General features: G+C 41.4%; 1 protein-coding gene across 4 annotated transcripts in view; it reads right to left on the bottom strand.

Annotated features, from left to right (window-relative positions):
* The window catches only part of zswim8 (zinc finger, SWIM-type containing 8), a 43,256-nt gene extending 25,913 nt beyond the window's left edge, over positions 1–17,343 (bottom strand). For all 4 annotated transcript variants that reach the window (XM_031873047.1, XM_031873049.1, XM_031873048.1 and 1 more), the window contains exons 1-2: positions 15,906–17,343; positions 4,471–4,624 (exon numbers count right to left, since the gene is read on the bottom strand). In XM_031873047.1, the coding sequence (XP_031728907.1) occupies positions 4,471–4,624; positions 15,906–16,083 (332 nt within the window). In that variant the 5' untranslated portion in view covers positions 16,084–17,343. The remainder of the gene's footprint in view (positions 1–4,470; positions 4,625–15,905) is intronic.
* Between the last annotated feature and the right edge of the window lie 308 nt (positions 17,344–17,651).

The raw sequence follows: 17,651 nt of genomic DNA, 5'->3' as shown, positions 1-17,651 counted from the left end.
GTGTTGACTACTTGGAGACTTTCTTGCTAGATTTGGTGACTTTTGGAGCTAATGCTGCTAGCTACTTTCACTGGAGCCCTGGGCTGGCACCGCAAAGAGAGAGTAGCTTAGTTTATACTCTCCGTAGGGAGGCGAGTAGAAACTGGCGCATGCCAGAAAATGGTGTAATCCCAGCCGCCGCATGCAGCGCGAAGTGGTCGAGGCGCTTGGTTGTGCACCTCTGAATTTTTGTAACCACACGCGATCACATGACTGTCCCAAATAATTCACTGATAAAAGCACCATTTACATGTCTAGGATTATACAAAGCACAACAATTTGTTTTTAGATGCTCCACAAATACGTCTTTAAAAAAAAATAAATAAATAAATAAAAAAAAAAATAAAAAAAAAAAAAAAAAAATCTACATTCGAGTAAATATTTTGCAGGCAAATCCAATTGTTCACATGATATTAAAACTTTTGTTTCTTTCTATGCAATACTTGATTTCTTTCTTTACAAGTCTTGTATAAAGACAATAAAGTAGTGCATGAATATGAGATACGACTTTACAGATGATTACAATCCCTCCTCGTCATTGTACAGGTTGGTTCATGGTTAGAACAGTAACATCATTCAATCATTTTCACAGCCAAACACCATAATACATCTATAGCTGTCTGGGGCTCTTTTAGTTGGGGCCCCAGACCCAGGTTGCCTACCTTGCTTAACAGTAAAGTCTGCCCTGGTGTTTTTCCCTGTGAACAAACTTAGTTTTTCAGAGGGTGATTTAGTGGCTTGAGGGCCCCAGGCAGACGCTGTCCTGCTTTACCTTCCACCCGCTCTCTAACTGAGAACCTTAATATTGGAAGTGGTACAAGGAAATCCATTTAGGGTCCATAACACCACAGCAAACGTCCTGCATGCAAATGTTCATTTCAGGAGAGGAGTGAAAGAGAGCTTGAGATCAGTACTGTACTACTTCACATCTGTTCAAGCTGCTGCATCGTTGAATGAACAATAATGCATCGTATTGAGGGCATTGTTTTTGTAGAGATTACTGTTATTATTCCAGAGACTTGTGATGCTGTTGTGGAGTGATTGGGCTCAGGCAGGACCAGCAGGATACACGGCGCCCTAAACGCACGCCGGGGTCATGATAAAGTTCCTTTGATGTTCACAAAACTTGGTGAACTCCAACTAATGGGATGCTAAATTTGCAAAGTAATATTCTACACCAGAGGTCTTCAAAAGACCCACAAATTGAAATGTCTTCAAATACACATTAACATGAATCCAACATGTTGTAGGGAATGGATAAAGGAGGCAGAAGATCTTATCTTTCAGTCAGAAATGCACACATTGAGCGACACACTGGGCACAGGTCACTGACAGCACGAGACTAGCCTGGGACCTGTCCTCCCTCCAAGCCTACCGCACACCAAGAGGAGGACCCGCCCCTATCGCTGCTGTGCCAATCACGAGGCCGCATGTTACATGCTGGCTCAGTCAGGTTCCCCGTGATTGACCGAGAGCCTATTTAGTCCCCAGCTGACTAAGATCACAGACACAAGGACGCACGCTGCAATATTATTTGAAAAGAAGATACCGTTGTAAAAAAATAAATAAATGAAAAAACAACGACATTTACTTCACCCACGAATCCTTGTGCAATCATTTGTGCAAGATATTCCTGCTAAAACACTGCAGCTCCTCTCTACAACAGCAAACTACTGAGGCCAGTATATTATTATAAGTGTTTGGACATTGTTATGAGCAAAAATGGATCGTTTTGTAACTCGACCAAAAAAACATGAATCTGTCCATTATTTTAATAGTTCAGTATTGAATGCACAATAACAAGGTATGTTTATACATGGTACTAGGCCCAGTTTAATATAAAACACAATTTTATACAATATGCAGCTCTGGAAAAAATTAAGAGACCACTCCAAATTTTTCTTAAATCAGCATCTCTACGTGTATGGCAGCCATTCCATTCCAGTGTCTGTTGAATTTCAATATAGGCACACCTTATTCTACTTTATGAGGTAGTGATTAGGTGATCACCTGAACCAAATCTTATTTAATGAAGAAACGTATAAAAAAACAGTGCTGTGGTCATCACTATCCTCTTGCAATAAGACCAGCTGGATGGCAGAAACAGTGCTAGTAGTACCTCAAAAGTAATTTTAAAAAAAGTGACTATTGACCGTGCCAAAAGAGTTAAAAAGAAAAGTTTTGAGTGAGGAAAACAAGGGTTCAATTCTGGTTTTACTGGCAGAGGGATACAGCGAGCGTCAGGTTGCTTCCATCCTTAAAATTTCAAAGACTGCAGTTCATAAGGTCAAGCAGCAGACATTAGGGACAACAAAGCTACAGACCGGCAGAGGACGAAAACAACTCTCCACTCACCGGGATGACCGCCAACTCATTCAAATGTCACTCAACAAGCGTAGGATGACATCAAGTGACCTCCAAAAAGAATGGCAAACGGCAGCTGGGGTGAAGTGCACGGCAAGGACGGTTAGAAACAGGCTGCTAGGGGCCGGGCTGAAGTCGTGCAAAGCTAGAAAAAAGCCCTTCATCAACGAGAAGCAAAGAAGAGCCAGGCTGAGGTTTGCAAAAGACCAGAAGGACTGGACCGTAGAGGACTGGAGTAAGGTCATCTTCTCTGAAGAGTCCAACTTTCAGCTTTGCCCAACACCTGGTGGTCTAATGGTTAGACGGAGACCTGGAGAGGCCTACAAGCCAGTGTCTCGCACCTGCTGTGAGATTTGGTGGAGGATCGGTGATGATCTGGGGGCTTCAGCAAGGCTGGAATCGGGCAGATTTGTCTTTGTGAAGGACGCATGAGTCAAGCCAAGTACAAAGTTGTCCTGGAAGAAGACTTGCTTCCTTCTGCTCTGACAATGTTCTCCAACTGAGGAGTGTTTTCTCCAGCAGGACAATGCTCCATGCCACATAGCCAGGTCAGTGAAGGTGTGGATGAAGGACCACCAGATCAGGACCCTGTCATGGCCAGCCCAATCTCCAGACCTGAATCCCATAGAAAACCTCAAGAATGTGATCAAGAGGAAGATGGATGGTCACAAGCCATCAAACAAATCCGAGCTGCTTGGATCTTTGCACCAGGAGTGGCATAAAGTCACCCAACAGCAATGTGAGAGATGGTGGAGAGCACCACAAGACGCATGAAAGCTGCGATTGTAAATCAAGGTTATTCCACCAAATATTGATTGCTCTTCCTAAGTTAAAACATTAGTATTGTGTTTAAAATGAATATGAACTTGTTTTCTTTGCATTATTCGAGATCTGAAAACACTGCATCGTTATTTTGACCAGTTGTCATTTTCTGCAAACAAATGCTCTAAATCACAATATTATTATTTGAAATTTGGGAGAAATGTTGTCAGTAGTTTATAGAATAAAACAAAACATTTCATTTTACTCAAACACATACCAATAAATAGTAAAACCAGAGAAACTGATAATCTCTATCAGTTTGGGGATCCTTGGCCTGAAAAACATTGAAGACCCCTGTTCTACACCTTAAGCGATGATGTCATAGGACATGTGATAATACTCCATGTTAGGCCCTTCACAGGTATGGAACTTTTTGAAACTCCTTTAGGATTGAAACAGATCCATCTCGAATTTGGTGAGCAGAGTCTCAAGTCCTTCATGATGCCGAGCTGCGAAGTTTTTAGGTTTTCATTTAACTTAGCTGCTTTGGCGAGACGGGAAATCTGCATTTTTCGCCATGACACAGGAATATGTGGTAACTTGACTTTACATTGTCCAATCTGCCCCAAATCTCACATGCTGGATAAGAGTTCAGGCCTAAAGACACCTACTCACCCACATTGAGTTATAGTCATAACGGTACCTACTGACAACAGGAAGCCACTGTATGCAGCGCTGGATGGTCACAGAAATACACAGCCGTGTCAACCGGTATCCCTCTAGTACCCCGCTGTGCACATGAGCCGAGGGCCCGTTCATCGCTGCTTGCAGCTTTAATTTAATTCTTATATTTTGTGTGTCAAATGTGAATCTTTTACATAAACAGTTGAAGTAAAAGTACACAGTAATATTGAGTTGAGTTGCATATAAGTGTTTCAGGTGCCTTTTAATGCTGTATTTTGTAAGTTATTTCACAGTACAAAGAGTTAGAATTGTAACATATTTCAATATTTTTCATATTTAAACATCATATAAATCTTAAACAGTTTTGGGCCCTTTAAGTTGGGGCTCCAGGTTCAGGCTGCCTCACAGTAAAGTCTACTCCTGGTGTTTTCCTCTGAACCGAAGTGTATTTCTCTGGTGTTTGTGACCGTGAGGAGCCGTGACTTGTGTGTGGGACTCATCTATGACATGACAGGTGTGTTGCTGAAAATGATACTTGGCTGTCAACAGGAGACATGATTGTCAATCGGCACATCCCTAATAAAAGGTGAAGAAACAAATCCAGGTCATCAGTGTTCTCACCTGATGTCCTCCTCATTCTCGGGGAAGCTCCAGTAGGCGATGCGGAGCTGGAGCTGTTCTGGGACAGGCGGGTAGACCTTCTCCACCACCTCAAACGGGATGTGGAACGCTACCTGTTTCGCTGACAACTCCACCAGTGGAATCACCTGACCGTCTGAGGAAGACCACAGAGGAGAGGAACATGAGAAGAAAGACAGCTAGTGCATTGATGTTCCTTCACTCTAGAATCACATTATTGAGAGCAGTTGGTTAAATGATTTCTACACATTTTACCGATACATTTCCACGACTTTTAGACACATTTTCATGATCTAAATTCTCTGAAACATCTGTGAAAGAATAAGAAGAAACATGTCAAAATGTACCACATTATATCTCAACTAAATTAATGACAAGCTATGGCTGTCAGGAAATATGACCTGAAAAAGATGGCTTGTGTCTTCATGACTTGTAGCCACTGGGGCTAATGGTTTTCAAAACTTACTAGCCACTCAGCCTTTTCATATCTAAACATCATGATTAATCTATAACTGTTTGGGACCCTTTCAGTTGGGTTCCCAGGTTAACTAACAGTAAAGTCTGCTCCCGGTATTTTCCTCTGAACCGGAGTGTTCATTGTGCTCTGGCATTTGTGACCGTGAGGAGCTGTGACTTGTGTGCGTGACTCATCTATGACATGTCAGGTGTGTTGCTGAGGACCAGAGGAAGAGCAGCGATGAATGTGAACTTGTTTGTATGAGCGGTTCTCCAGAAAGCCAAAAATTCTGCCGGTTTCAAACAAACAAAAACCAAATAGATGAAGCAAACCAAACCTGCAATCACCAGTAATCATGCTACTAAATCTGCTACTTTTGTACTGTATTTATGTATTTCATCGTATTGTGCTGTACAGTGTAGTATTATAGTGTTGCAACAGCTGAATCAAGAGTTATTTTCCTTCCTGAGTTCATATGAGGCTTGACTGAGGGCCGGGAGGCGGGGCTTGCTTTTTGGGCCCCATAATGTGGAAGATCCGGGAACTTTCATCAGAAATGTATAGTCGGAAGTCAACCTTTTTGTGCTTCATGCGCCACTGAGCAACTTTTATAATAATGAACACCATATCCAGTTCTCTCTATACATCCATGGCTACGAGCTGCCGGCTCAGGCGTCCTGGCCGTCCTGAGAAGGCCCATCTGCCTGATTCTGTGTGAATGCAACATAACTGCAACAAACTAGAATAAAAGCCCGAGTACAACTTTGTCAAAGACAGATGCCACCAGGATCCGTTTTGTCACAAATCTCTGACACACTAGTCCAATACTAGCACGGCCCTGAGAACAGCACAATGTTGCTCTTTCTATCCTAGTCACTATAGTTGGTGTAATGAATATAAAACCTAGATCTGTAGTTTTGTCAAGGTACAAAAGCTGAGAATAAATAAATAAAAGTCTAGTGAAGAATGGGCAGCCTAACCACAGCGACAGGAGTCTTACTGAGAGCACAGTGGTCTGTTGCTGAGAGAAGAAAAAGTGATGGGTCTCAGATTACAGACCTCACTTCCAAGCCAATAATGGTGCTGCTTTACCTTATATGGAGCAAAGCCCTCCATTCACAGAATGCCATCCTTGCTGTAAAGGCTCAGGGTCTCATGGTTACAGGGCATGGGGAACCCATCAAGACAAAAAGAGTAGCATCCCTCAGGAGTTGTGTGCTTTGCGTCACACTATGGCTTGGCTGATTTACTCTCACACTCAGTTTAAAACCAGACTCTTTCATTCTCTCTACTGACCAGCAGGGGGAATCTCCTCTGGCTGTATAGAAGTCTATGAGAAAAGGACTACTTCTCACTTGATGTATTCAAGTCTTCTTCAATACAGCATGATGTTCATTGAGTAAATTATGGTCCATTTAGAATAAAACAGACCATAAAGCAGAGTATGATTTAGGGGCGGGGCTACACAGTGATTGACAGGTATCTACCAGAGACGCAGATGGCGTCTCTACATCACTCCTCAGTGCAGATATGGTCACTTCCTGTTCACTGGTTGCAAGAAGTCAAGATGGCGATGGCCGTAATCTAAGATGGCGACGGTGAAATCACAGAACTCAAGGCTTCAAAACATCAGTCCACAAACCAATACGTCCACTTCTACAGTCTAAGCTTTAAACATGACATGAAGCCATCACCGAGATGTACAGATCCTGGGTGCCATTTCATCAACTGCTGCTTTTCTGCAAAATTAACATTTATTAAGAAGGCAAACTGGGCCTCGCCTCTATGAGGCAAACAAAGCGAACGCTAGACATTAGCTATTTGGAGATGCTACAATTCCATAGCTCAATTAAACAGCAACATTTCAAGTAAGAGCAATTAAAAACAGTTTGCACCACAAACATGCAGTCGAGCACGTTCCTACATCAAGTGCTATTTGCACTGCTTGGGCAAACAGAAACTAAGTGTCATAGTTTTCATTTTAAAACTTTTGAAGGTCACCTTTTAGGTTTTGGTGATGGAGGTGTGATTGTACCTTTTGCTATTGTCTCAGTCTTGTTTTCATAGCTTCCTCGTTCCTATCATCATATAATGTGGTAACATTCCAATTAGAGCTCAACCAATGGCGGGGCTGATATGCTTTTGCAGATATAATAATCTGCATGCGTTGTTTGATATAAAACTGTTATGTGATGTGTTTGAGGTCATTCAATAACACTGACGCCAAAGAGCATTGCCACAGTCATTTACAACTGCAAAATGTGCTGGTCAGTAAATATTTTCTTTCATATCTAAAATATACAGTTGTGTGAAAAAGTGTTTGCCCCCTTCCTGATTTCTTATTTTTTTGCATGTTTGTCACACTTAAATGTTTCAGATCATCAAACAAATTTAAATATTAGACAAAGATAACACAAGTAAACACAAAATGCAGTTTTTAAATGAAGGTTTTATTATTAAGGGGGAAAAAAAATCCAAACCTACATGGCCCTGTGTGAAAAAGTGATTGCCCCCCCCCTGTTAAAACATAAATTAACTGTGGTTTATCACATCTTTGGAAAGCTGAATTCAATTTCTCTAGCCACACCCAGGCCTAATTACTGCCACACCTGTTCTCAATCAAGAAATCACTTAAATAGGACCTGCCTGACAAAGTGAGGTAGACCAAAAGATCTTCAAAAGCTAGACATCATGCTGCGATCCAAAGAAATTCAGGAACAAATGAGAAACAAAGTAATTGAGATCTATCAGTCTGGAAAAGGTTACAAAGCCATTTCTAAAGCTTTGGGACTCCAGCGAACCACAGTGAGAGCCATTATCCACAAATGGCGAAAACATGGAACAGTGGTGAACCTTCCCAGGAGTGGCCGGCCGACCAAAATTACCCCAAGAGCGCAGCGACGACTCATCCAAGAGGTCACAAAAGACCCCAGAACAACATCCAAAGAACTGCAGGCCTCACTTGCCTCAATTAAGGTCAGTGTTCATGACTCCACCATAAGAAAGAGACTGGGCAAAAATGGCCTGCATGGCAGAGTTCCAAGACGAAAACCACTGCTGAGCAAAAAGAACATAAAGGCTCGTCTCAGTTTTGCCAGAAAACATCTTGATGATCCCCAAGACTTTTGGGAAAATACTCTGTGGACTGACGAGACAAAAGTTGAACTTTTTGGAAGGTGTATGTCCCATTACATGTGGCGTAAAAGTAACACGGCATTTCAGAAAAGGAACATCATACCAACAGTAAAATATGGTGGTGGTAGTGTGATGGTCTGGGGCTGTTTTGCTGCTTCAGGACCTGGAAGACTTGCTGTGGTAAATGGAACCATGAATTCTGCTGTCTACCAAAAAATCCTGAAGGAGAATGTCCGGCCATCTGTTCGTGACCTCAAGCTGAAGCGCACTTGGGTTCTGCAGCAGGACAATGATCCAAAACACACCAGCAAGTCCACCTCTGAATGGCTTAAGAAAAACAAAATGAAGACTTTGGAGTGGCCTAGTCAAAGTCCCGACCTGAATCCGATTGAGATGCTGTGGCATGACCTTAAAAAGGCGGTTCATGCTCGAAAACCCTCCAATGTGGCTGAATTACAACAATTCTGCAAAGATGAGTGGGCCAAAATTCCTCTACAGCGCTGTAAAAGACTCATTGCCAGTTATCGCAAACGCTTGATTGCAGTTGTTGCTGCTAAGGGTGGCCCAACCAGTTATTAGGTTTAGGGGGCAATCACTTTTTCACACAGGGCCATGTAGGTTTGGATTTTTTTTCCCCCTTAATAATAATAACCTTCATTTAAAAACTGCATTTTGTGTTTACTTGTGTTATCTTTGTCTAATATTTAAATTTGTTTGATGATCTGAAACATTTAAGTGTGACAAACAAGCAAAAAAATAAGAAATCAGGAAGGGGGCAAACACTTTCACACAACTGTATATATCCACCCATTCTTGTATTCATAATGTCTAACAGGCAACAAGAATAAGCTAAATATAGGTATATAATAATACTAATACTACTACTAATAATAATAATAATAATAATAATAATAATTCAAAGTTTAAAAAGTCTTATCAAAACATAAAATACAAAAGTAAAAGTACTTACTGGCACAAACCAAGCCAGAAATCTAGGTGTAGTTATGGATTCAGACCTCAACCTGAACAGCCATATCAAGACAATTACAAAATCACCTACTATCACCTGAAGAATATATCAAGGATTAGAGGATTTATGTCTCAACAGGGTTTGTAAAAACTTGTCCGTGCATTTATCTTCAGTGGACTGGACTACTGTAACGGTGTGTTTACAGGTCTCTGTAAAAAAGTCAGTCAGAAAGCTGCAGCTGATTCAGAACGCTGCAGCTCGAGTCCTCACTAAGACCAGGAGGGTGGATCACATCACTCCAGTTCTGAGGTCTTTGCACTGGCTTCCTGTCAAACAAAGAATTGACTTTAAAATCCTGCTGTTGGTTTACAAAGCACTGAATGGTTTAGGGCCAAAACACATCTCTGATCTGCTGCTACCTTATGAACCATCCCGACCCCTTAGGTCCTCTGGGACCGGTCTACTTTCTGTTCCCAGAGTCAGAACTAAACATGGAGAAGCAGCATTCAGGTTTTCTGCTCCACATATCTGGAACAAAGTCCAGAAAGCTGCAGGTCTGCTGAGACCCTCAGCTCCTTTAAGTCAAGACTGAAGACTTTTCTGTTTGCTGCTGCCTTTAATTAAACCAGATTCAATTAATATATTAATCAATTTCCTTCATTTCTGCATTTTATTTCTTACACTGCTTTTTAATATTTCAATCAATGTTCTTAATTGTTTTTAAATCTCCTTTTGCCTTATGTTTTGATGCTTTTAATAGTTTTATGTGAAGCACTTTGAACTGCCTTGTTGAAATGTGCTATACAAATAAACTTGCCTTGCTATGCAAAATGGCCTATTTCAGAATAGAAATATATTATTGTATTAAAATGATTGACGGACTGTTCATCGCGTTATTGTTGCAGCTGGTAAATAAGGAGCAAGTTTTAATTTATTTATATAGTTCATATATTACTTTACATAGAGCTAAGCTGCTCGGGAATAAGAAATTATTGATATAATAGTACAATTAATGAACTAATCACTTTGTACTATTAATCTCAAAGTAACTAAAGCAGTCAGATAAATGTGGTGAAGTAAAAAGTACAATATTTTCCCCAAGAGTTGAGAAATGCCATGAATCTAGCTAATGCTACCTAGTTTAGCTAACATTACCCATCAGGAAGGTGGCTGTAAACAGACAGCAACTTTAGTAACGTTGAGGGAAGAAGGTGCCTTTAAGTGAACGTCTCGTAACAAGATCAAAGTTGTGATCAGCCCATAGAAATGTGAAACTATGACGTAGCGATTCACTCAGACCCCCAACCACCCATCTCAAGGTATTAACAATTGTTTGGATCTACATGAGTGAAGTGTATGAATATGATCCTTCGTACTTAGTTAGGTTGCGCTTGCATGTAGTTGTACGTGCAGCTTTCATTTCAGTTGTGGAAGAGAAATTAACCTTTTTCTCAGTCAGCCAATCATTTGTCATTTAACCTGATAACCACAGCCCATACCATACTTATTACCGTTCCCCTCCCCAAACAGCTTTTACAGCTGCTAGGCTGTAAAAGCTCTGCACACACCTACCCCTCTATAAATACAGAGCTCAATTAAGTCGCGCCCACACCAGAGGTTTCCCTTCTTGTCAGTGGCGTCTGCTAGCAGAGAAGAGAAAGACGCCTCAGAGCTGCTGTGTGGTGAGCGGCACTACCAACGAGGTAAAGAAGCCGGGGAACCCAGAGGATACAGCCAATAAGATGTGAGGCATCAGCAGGAACAATGGGGGACTGTGGGATCCTGACACTCAGGATGCTAACATCATGTGTGCAACAAGCATTTTGTCCAAATATCAGTGTTAGGCTATCCATATTTCTGTAAGTTATGCTAGTTTCTTGTGTTATAGCGGAATGTGGATACATCAGAAAGCTGCAGTGTTATGTTTGCAAGTGCCTCACCTTACTAACACATGGCTAACATTAGCTCGCTAACAGCAAACTTTTTCCATGCCATCATCATTTTAGTTATCAACTGCACCCCTAGTAGACACAGGGTGCTAAAATAATCCTGACAAGAAAGCATGTTGACCCTTTCATGGAGACATCACTGAGGCTACATCCACACTAATACATTTTGGTTTTACGACACACAGTCACTACTGAAATGATCAAATTTGCTTTCCTTTTCGTTTTTACTAAGAATGTATCCAAGGAGCCCGATTCGGCTGCCAATCTCACAACTGAATTGTCGCAGAGCAAAACGTTGTGATGAAACAATGGATCATTCCTTAATAACAACATGGCTATTTAAAAATCAAAGAATAGGCCTACACTTATTAAACACACATATAGACTGAAATCAGCTGGGGGAGGCACATAGAAACAGCTGTTTGCGGCTTGCTTCTCTCTCTCCTGTACCTTCTCTTCCCTGTCGTTTCCCGTCTGTAGATTGCTACCATGGGGATGATAGAATTAGGACCGTAGTTCTATTTACAACCACGACAAGCAAGCAGAATAAGAAACCCTGTCTCTGTCTGCCACACACACACACACACACACACACACACACACACACACACACACACACACACACACACACACACACACACACACACACACACACACACACACACTTTAGGTTAGACTCGAGTATTTAAATTCTTATATGCCCCTATTAGTTACCTTTTCAACCACTTGGGTTCAATATAGTGTAAAAACCTTTTAAGGCAGATGGCCAGGCCCAGCCAGAGATGGCCACTGAAGTAGGAAGCAAGAACATTGTTTTCAGGGACTATGCCACTTTGTCTGGAGTGAAGAGGCAGCCATATTTTAACAACTCTTCCACCATTTAGCCCTTTGTGACATGTCTTGTCACATGATGCCGGGCCCGGCATCATTTCAAACCATTTCTCCAAAACTCAGCCCAACATATTTGTTACCTTTGGAAACTCTGGGAACTTTACTCAAATTTAAAATTAAGTTCTGTGGATTTGAACAATGTTTGTTTGGACAGTGTGAGTCTGCAGGGCTCAAAATACCACATGCATAGGCACGGAAGTGCATCAAAAAAATGTATCAGTGTATGGAATTCTCAGCACTTCATGCATCTGTGCACGTAACTTGGGACAGAAAACATGTTGTGCAGGCTTGCCAACTCTCGAGCATTGACCATGAGATGTCCATTTTCTCACGCAATGAAAAACTAATTTATTACAGATTAACTTTGCAGCGCGAAAAGTGGTCACTGTCGGCACGTGGACAGAGGAGACAGAGCAGCACCGTAAAACACTGCAGTTATGCAAGCACTCGATTGCGTAAATCCGGTCAAGCCAGCCCCGCTAGGTCCGTTTGTGCTGTTATGGTACCGTACTTGGAGCAGCCAAAGACAGCAATAATTCATTATGCATCGCATAGTAAATAAGTCTTATTGAATATGTGATGTCATCAAAGAAATCCTAAATCCCCAAAAGGTTTCTGGAATGTAATTTGCTGAGAATCACAATGGATTTCTGCAGAATATGTCCCCGACCATGACCATATACAATTTGAAGTAGTTTTATTGCACATTATTGTACAGAGAAAGTAAGCTCAAATTATATTGTGAAACTAAACTAATAACAATAAATAAGTGTACTCTTGTTCAGAATGACTGCAGCTGAAATGCCAAGAAAAATGGACAAATGTACCAAATGGTGCATAGAAAACAATCTTTGATGAGCATGTACATAGAGTAGTATTTCAAGCACTGGTTTGAAACAACTAGCTGGCTGGCTTTTAGTGGTGAAAATCACCAGAGGCCCCACGATACGATACCACAATACGCAAGTCCCGAGACGATATTATCATGAAACGTAAGTCACGATACGGTATTATGACATGTAAGTCACGATACCCCAATACGCAAGTCACGAAACAATATCACAATACGCAAGTCACGATACGATATTATCATGAAATGTAAGTTACGATACCATATCACTATACATAAGTCACGATACGATATCATGAAACATACGTAAGTCACAATAAGATATCACTATATGTAAGTCACGATATTATCATGAAACGTAAGTTACGATACCACTATACGCAAGTCATGACACGTAAGTCACAATACGCAAGCCACGATACTATATCACGATACGCAAGTCACGATATCACGATACGCAAGTCACGATATCACGATACGCAAGTCACGATATCACGATACGCAAGTCACGATACGCAAGTCACGATGCGCAAGCCACAATCCGATATCACGATATGCATATGTAAAATCTTACCATTGATAATTTTAATTATGTATTATAAGCTGCTTAGAGCTAGTGCTAGGAAATTAAACAGGTCACAATTCATCTATAATATCTATTTATGTTGCTGTAAAAACATCTCTTTAAAACAACTGGGTTTATTCAAGTTTCTCACCAAAACTACATTTACAAGATTACATTTGAACACATCATGATAACGTTATAAATTTCTTTTGTCCAATACCTATTTTTACTGAATGGAGTTTGAACGCACCACAATGTAACTCAATGTAACCTCCTCACAGCTCTGAGCAGCACTTTATAACAGCTGTCAACGTTACTAGCTCTCCTCCAGTCGATTTCAAAACGGATTTGTTGTTCACATGTATCATTATCAGACCAGCGACTAGAAAGCATTAATGCTGATCTCCAGATCGCATATTTTCACCTAATACAGGATGATGATGGGCAGTAAATTGGATTTCACACTTTGATGGTTAAACTTTGTAATTATCTGAGATTCACACGACTCTCTGGTCATTTTATACATCTAAAATGCTCCCACGCTGCTGATTTAAGGCTCTTTTTGGCTGATGTAAGGCTGGAGTGCTGGTTCCGTCTAAAAAGTTTACAACAACACTTCAGGTGAGCGGCAAGTCATTCAAACACACAAGACAAACCGGCACACACACAGGTGTTAGAGGACTTGCACTAGAGGACATTTCACCGCACACACAAACATGTCGTTATTCAGGACATCCAAAATATCTTAGCTTCTTCAATTATTATGGTTATGAAACCATGACATAACAGCAGTTATGGTCAAATCGGTTAATACAGACATCCCTAACTGCCATATTAATAGTTGATATAAAAAAAAAAGATTAATACTTGATGTTCGTGTATTGATGAAATATTGCCATGCAAAATAGTGGGATACTATGCTGTATAGATTATTTTTCTGCCCCACTCTTACTGGCTTTCTTAATAAAATAGTCTAAAGTGTCCTTTTTTCAGTCTCAGTCAGTAGAAAAGATCAGTTCTACTATGAAAGCTTCAAAACCACCAAAGACGAAACCCAGCTCTTGGAAAAGAGCAAAACCTCTGACAAAGATGAAGCTACTTAGAGAATTTGGTACGATTGAAGTTAGAATACTGTTGTGTGTTGTGTTGTTAACAAGACTAATTTGTTATCGATAGAAATTGTAAGGAATTTAATTTAATTTTTTATTTATTATACTATATTGATCCCTTTAAGGGGGAAATTTGTCTCTGCATTTGACCCATCCCTGTATATAGGGAGCAGTGGGCTGCCAATGACAGGCGCCCGGGGAAAAACCAACCTTTAAACCAACCTTTCAAATGGAACTAGTTCATTTTCAGAGTAAATCCATAAATATTTTTATTGTGACTGATATTATTCTGATAGCTAGGGCCAGAGCTTTCTAGGGCTTACTTGCATGCATTGTTACTTTTGTCATGTTTGGAGGCTATATTTGCTCAGGCTAAAGCTGGAGATTTAGTTGCTTTTTAGCCTTGCGTTGGCGTGGACCACCAACTGTTCATATACCGGCCTATGCACAACACGTGCTCCACTAGAGGGCACACCAGAGAACTCAGACCATATAAAACTTATTGATTTGCATGTACTATATTGTTAATTCTGAGGTCATGGCAGAAAAAGAAACAGTGGTGCCATCGTAGATGGTATGTGAGGCTCCTAAATCAAGCACTTCGACTTCTAAAATGGTTCTGATCCGTCACTATTTTGACAAGGATACTTGTCACTGTGCAAAGGCAAAGACGCAGTGTACAAATGCAGGTAATTGCGGACCTGGTCTCTTTGCTCGTCTTTAAAACTTCTAAAAATAAGTGTATCTCCTGACGAGTAAACGGCCACATGTAAAAGCAGCTGGTCCCGTAGCACATGGCTTTCCGTCTGTTGATGAGTTTTGGTAAACAAGAACACAGAAGTCTCTGGAGAACGACCTAAGAGAGGAGCAGAAGGTTGCTGGGAGGCATCAGCACACACGATGTACACTGTATGCTGACTGACTCCGATTGGTCAGGAAACACATCTACTTGTAGCCAGTGGGCCCCAGACTGCCCACAACACTACAAGCCATAGAATGATTAAAATACACAGGAGTGCACTTCCAAAAGGTTGTGAGATTGAGACTGGAGTAGTAGCTTGTTTCGAAAAACTGCCAATGTGCTTTTGCTTAAGTCCAAAAACAGTGACTTAAAAGTGACTAATATATCAGTCCTGCTTTGAAACACATGCACAGCGATACATGGACAGTGCTGGACTGTTATTTACTGAGCTGCAATAGTGTCAGCGACAGCCAGTGTTTGGAATAGGACTACACTAACCAGCATGTTTCTTATTGTAACACTCCAGTTGATATGAATATTAGAAAAATATAAAATAATAATTGTATAATAAGATATCACAAGTGTTCCAGCAACAGGTCATACTGCTTGTGTACTTTAGCCCTGCTGTAATACACTTCATAAAACCTTCACACTTATTACGGAAATTGACGCAATATCTCAAAGTATTCACAAAGAATGAACGTGTGTGTGTGTGTGTGTGTGTGTGTGTGTGTGTGTGTGTATCCTACCTTTAATCTTGACAGTAGGGGAGTTGGGTCCAGCGGACTGCTTCCTCCAGCCCCTCCAGTTCTGACAGAGGCTCTCGGCCTCTGAGATGAAGGAGCACAGAGAGTCTTCCTCGAACCGGTCCGAGTCTTCGAAGGAGAACCTCTCTCCATCCTCCCACTCGGCGAACATCAGTTCCATTACATCCACTTCTTAACTGCTTCCGAGTCCAGGGGACTAAGACTAGAGGTCACGGCCTTTTGCTTCAATCTAAAAGATTCAAGTGAGACCCGGCGGACAGTGTCCAACACTGGGGGAGAATAAGAGTCTGAAGACTGGGGGAGGGGAGGCCACTAGCAACCAAAACAACCAGAACACAGCTGAGAGAGAGGCTTATTACCGCTGGGCCCTCACACATAGCTCCATAATACGGACTGTACTGAGCCAAACTCACCGGATAAGTGTTGTTACTGTCAAACAGAACGAGGAGAATAGAGTGCTAAACTTAAAATGTACATCCACTAACGTTATGCACGAATACACCAGATAGAGCTCCAACAGCGCTGACAAGGGATGTCGATGTGATTCTTTAGAAGTCATGAAGTTGTTCTACTTCTTTCAGCCAATCAACTGGACCACTAACGTTGATATCTAGATTATCTGTTAACAGTTACACGAATCCCGAAAGTGTGTGTTTCATGGCGAAATACTTCAAAGAGTCGACATCAAAAACACACGTAGCTTGTAGTAATGCCGAATGTCTTCTTTATTCTACATTTAGTGTGCTAGTTCTGTTAGAATGCTGGGCTGCTAATGCACATAACATTTAGCCGACGTTAGCTGAAATGCTAATTATGCTAATAACCGCATACTGCAACACAAACATCTGTCATCCGATGCAAACGACTATATTAAAGTTAAATTGGTTTACGAGCCCCAAAACACGTTTGTTCAGGTCGGTTTACCGTCGTTCTGCTCCGGTACAACCGTGTATTAGCTAAGCTATATGCATTAGCAATAGAAAGCTAACCCCAATCGGCTAAGTTGAGCTAGCTTCAATAGCTGTTTGTTTACATTTACCGGTGACGATAAACACCTTTCGTACTGTACGAACTACATCTTATTTACAGCGCGTATCTTCTAGACTTTTGCATTTTCCTAGTTTACATAATGTTCTTATTTCGATCTTAATCCCCCCTCCGAGCTCAATGTTTTCCTTTCTTTGTATTAGTATAAGAGCCTCTTCTCTGACGTTCACAGCTGATATATCCCTCAATCAGCTCTGATGCAGATATCTGAAGAGTCCTTCACATGTCTTCCTTCCCGACTGACACCAGCTGTCCGTCGTCTTGTACTCGCCTCTGCCTCCAAATGACACCAGAATCCCCAGATGATTTCCCGCATCCCCCTCGACCAGGCTCTATTAGAGTGTATCTGCCGGGGGAAGATGGCTCACCTCTCTTCGGCTCCTCCTCTATCAGCTGATCACAGCTTCCGGCTGCCAGCTCCAGGCAGCGTTTCAGATGGCTTTCAGCTCGGATTGAGGCGTCTCCAAACCAAATACACCGACCTGAGCATACTGTCACGTAGAGCGCTCTGACAGTTCAAAGCTGATATTGGGCTTTTACATTCTTGACTTTCGATTTCATTTCTATGACCTTATAAATATGTCCCATCCTGACCTCAAGAGCTTGTGGCCACATTGCTTACTTGAGGTGCACTGTCCCTGTTACAGTCATGGCTAGTGACTATGGCCCATAGTTATATGA

This window comes from Anarrhichthys ocellatus, unplaced genomic scaffold (genome assembly GCF_004355925.1).
Source record: "Anarrhichthys ocellatus isolate YVR2014 unplaced genomic scaffold, GSC_Weel_1.0 scaffold68, whole genome shotgun sequence".
NCBI lineage: Eukaryota > Metazoa > Chordata > Actinopteri > Perciformes > Anarhichadidae > Anarrhichthys > Anarrhichthys ocellatus.
This window is presented reverse-complemented; position numbering and strand designations above follow the sequence as displayed.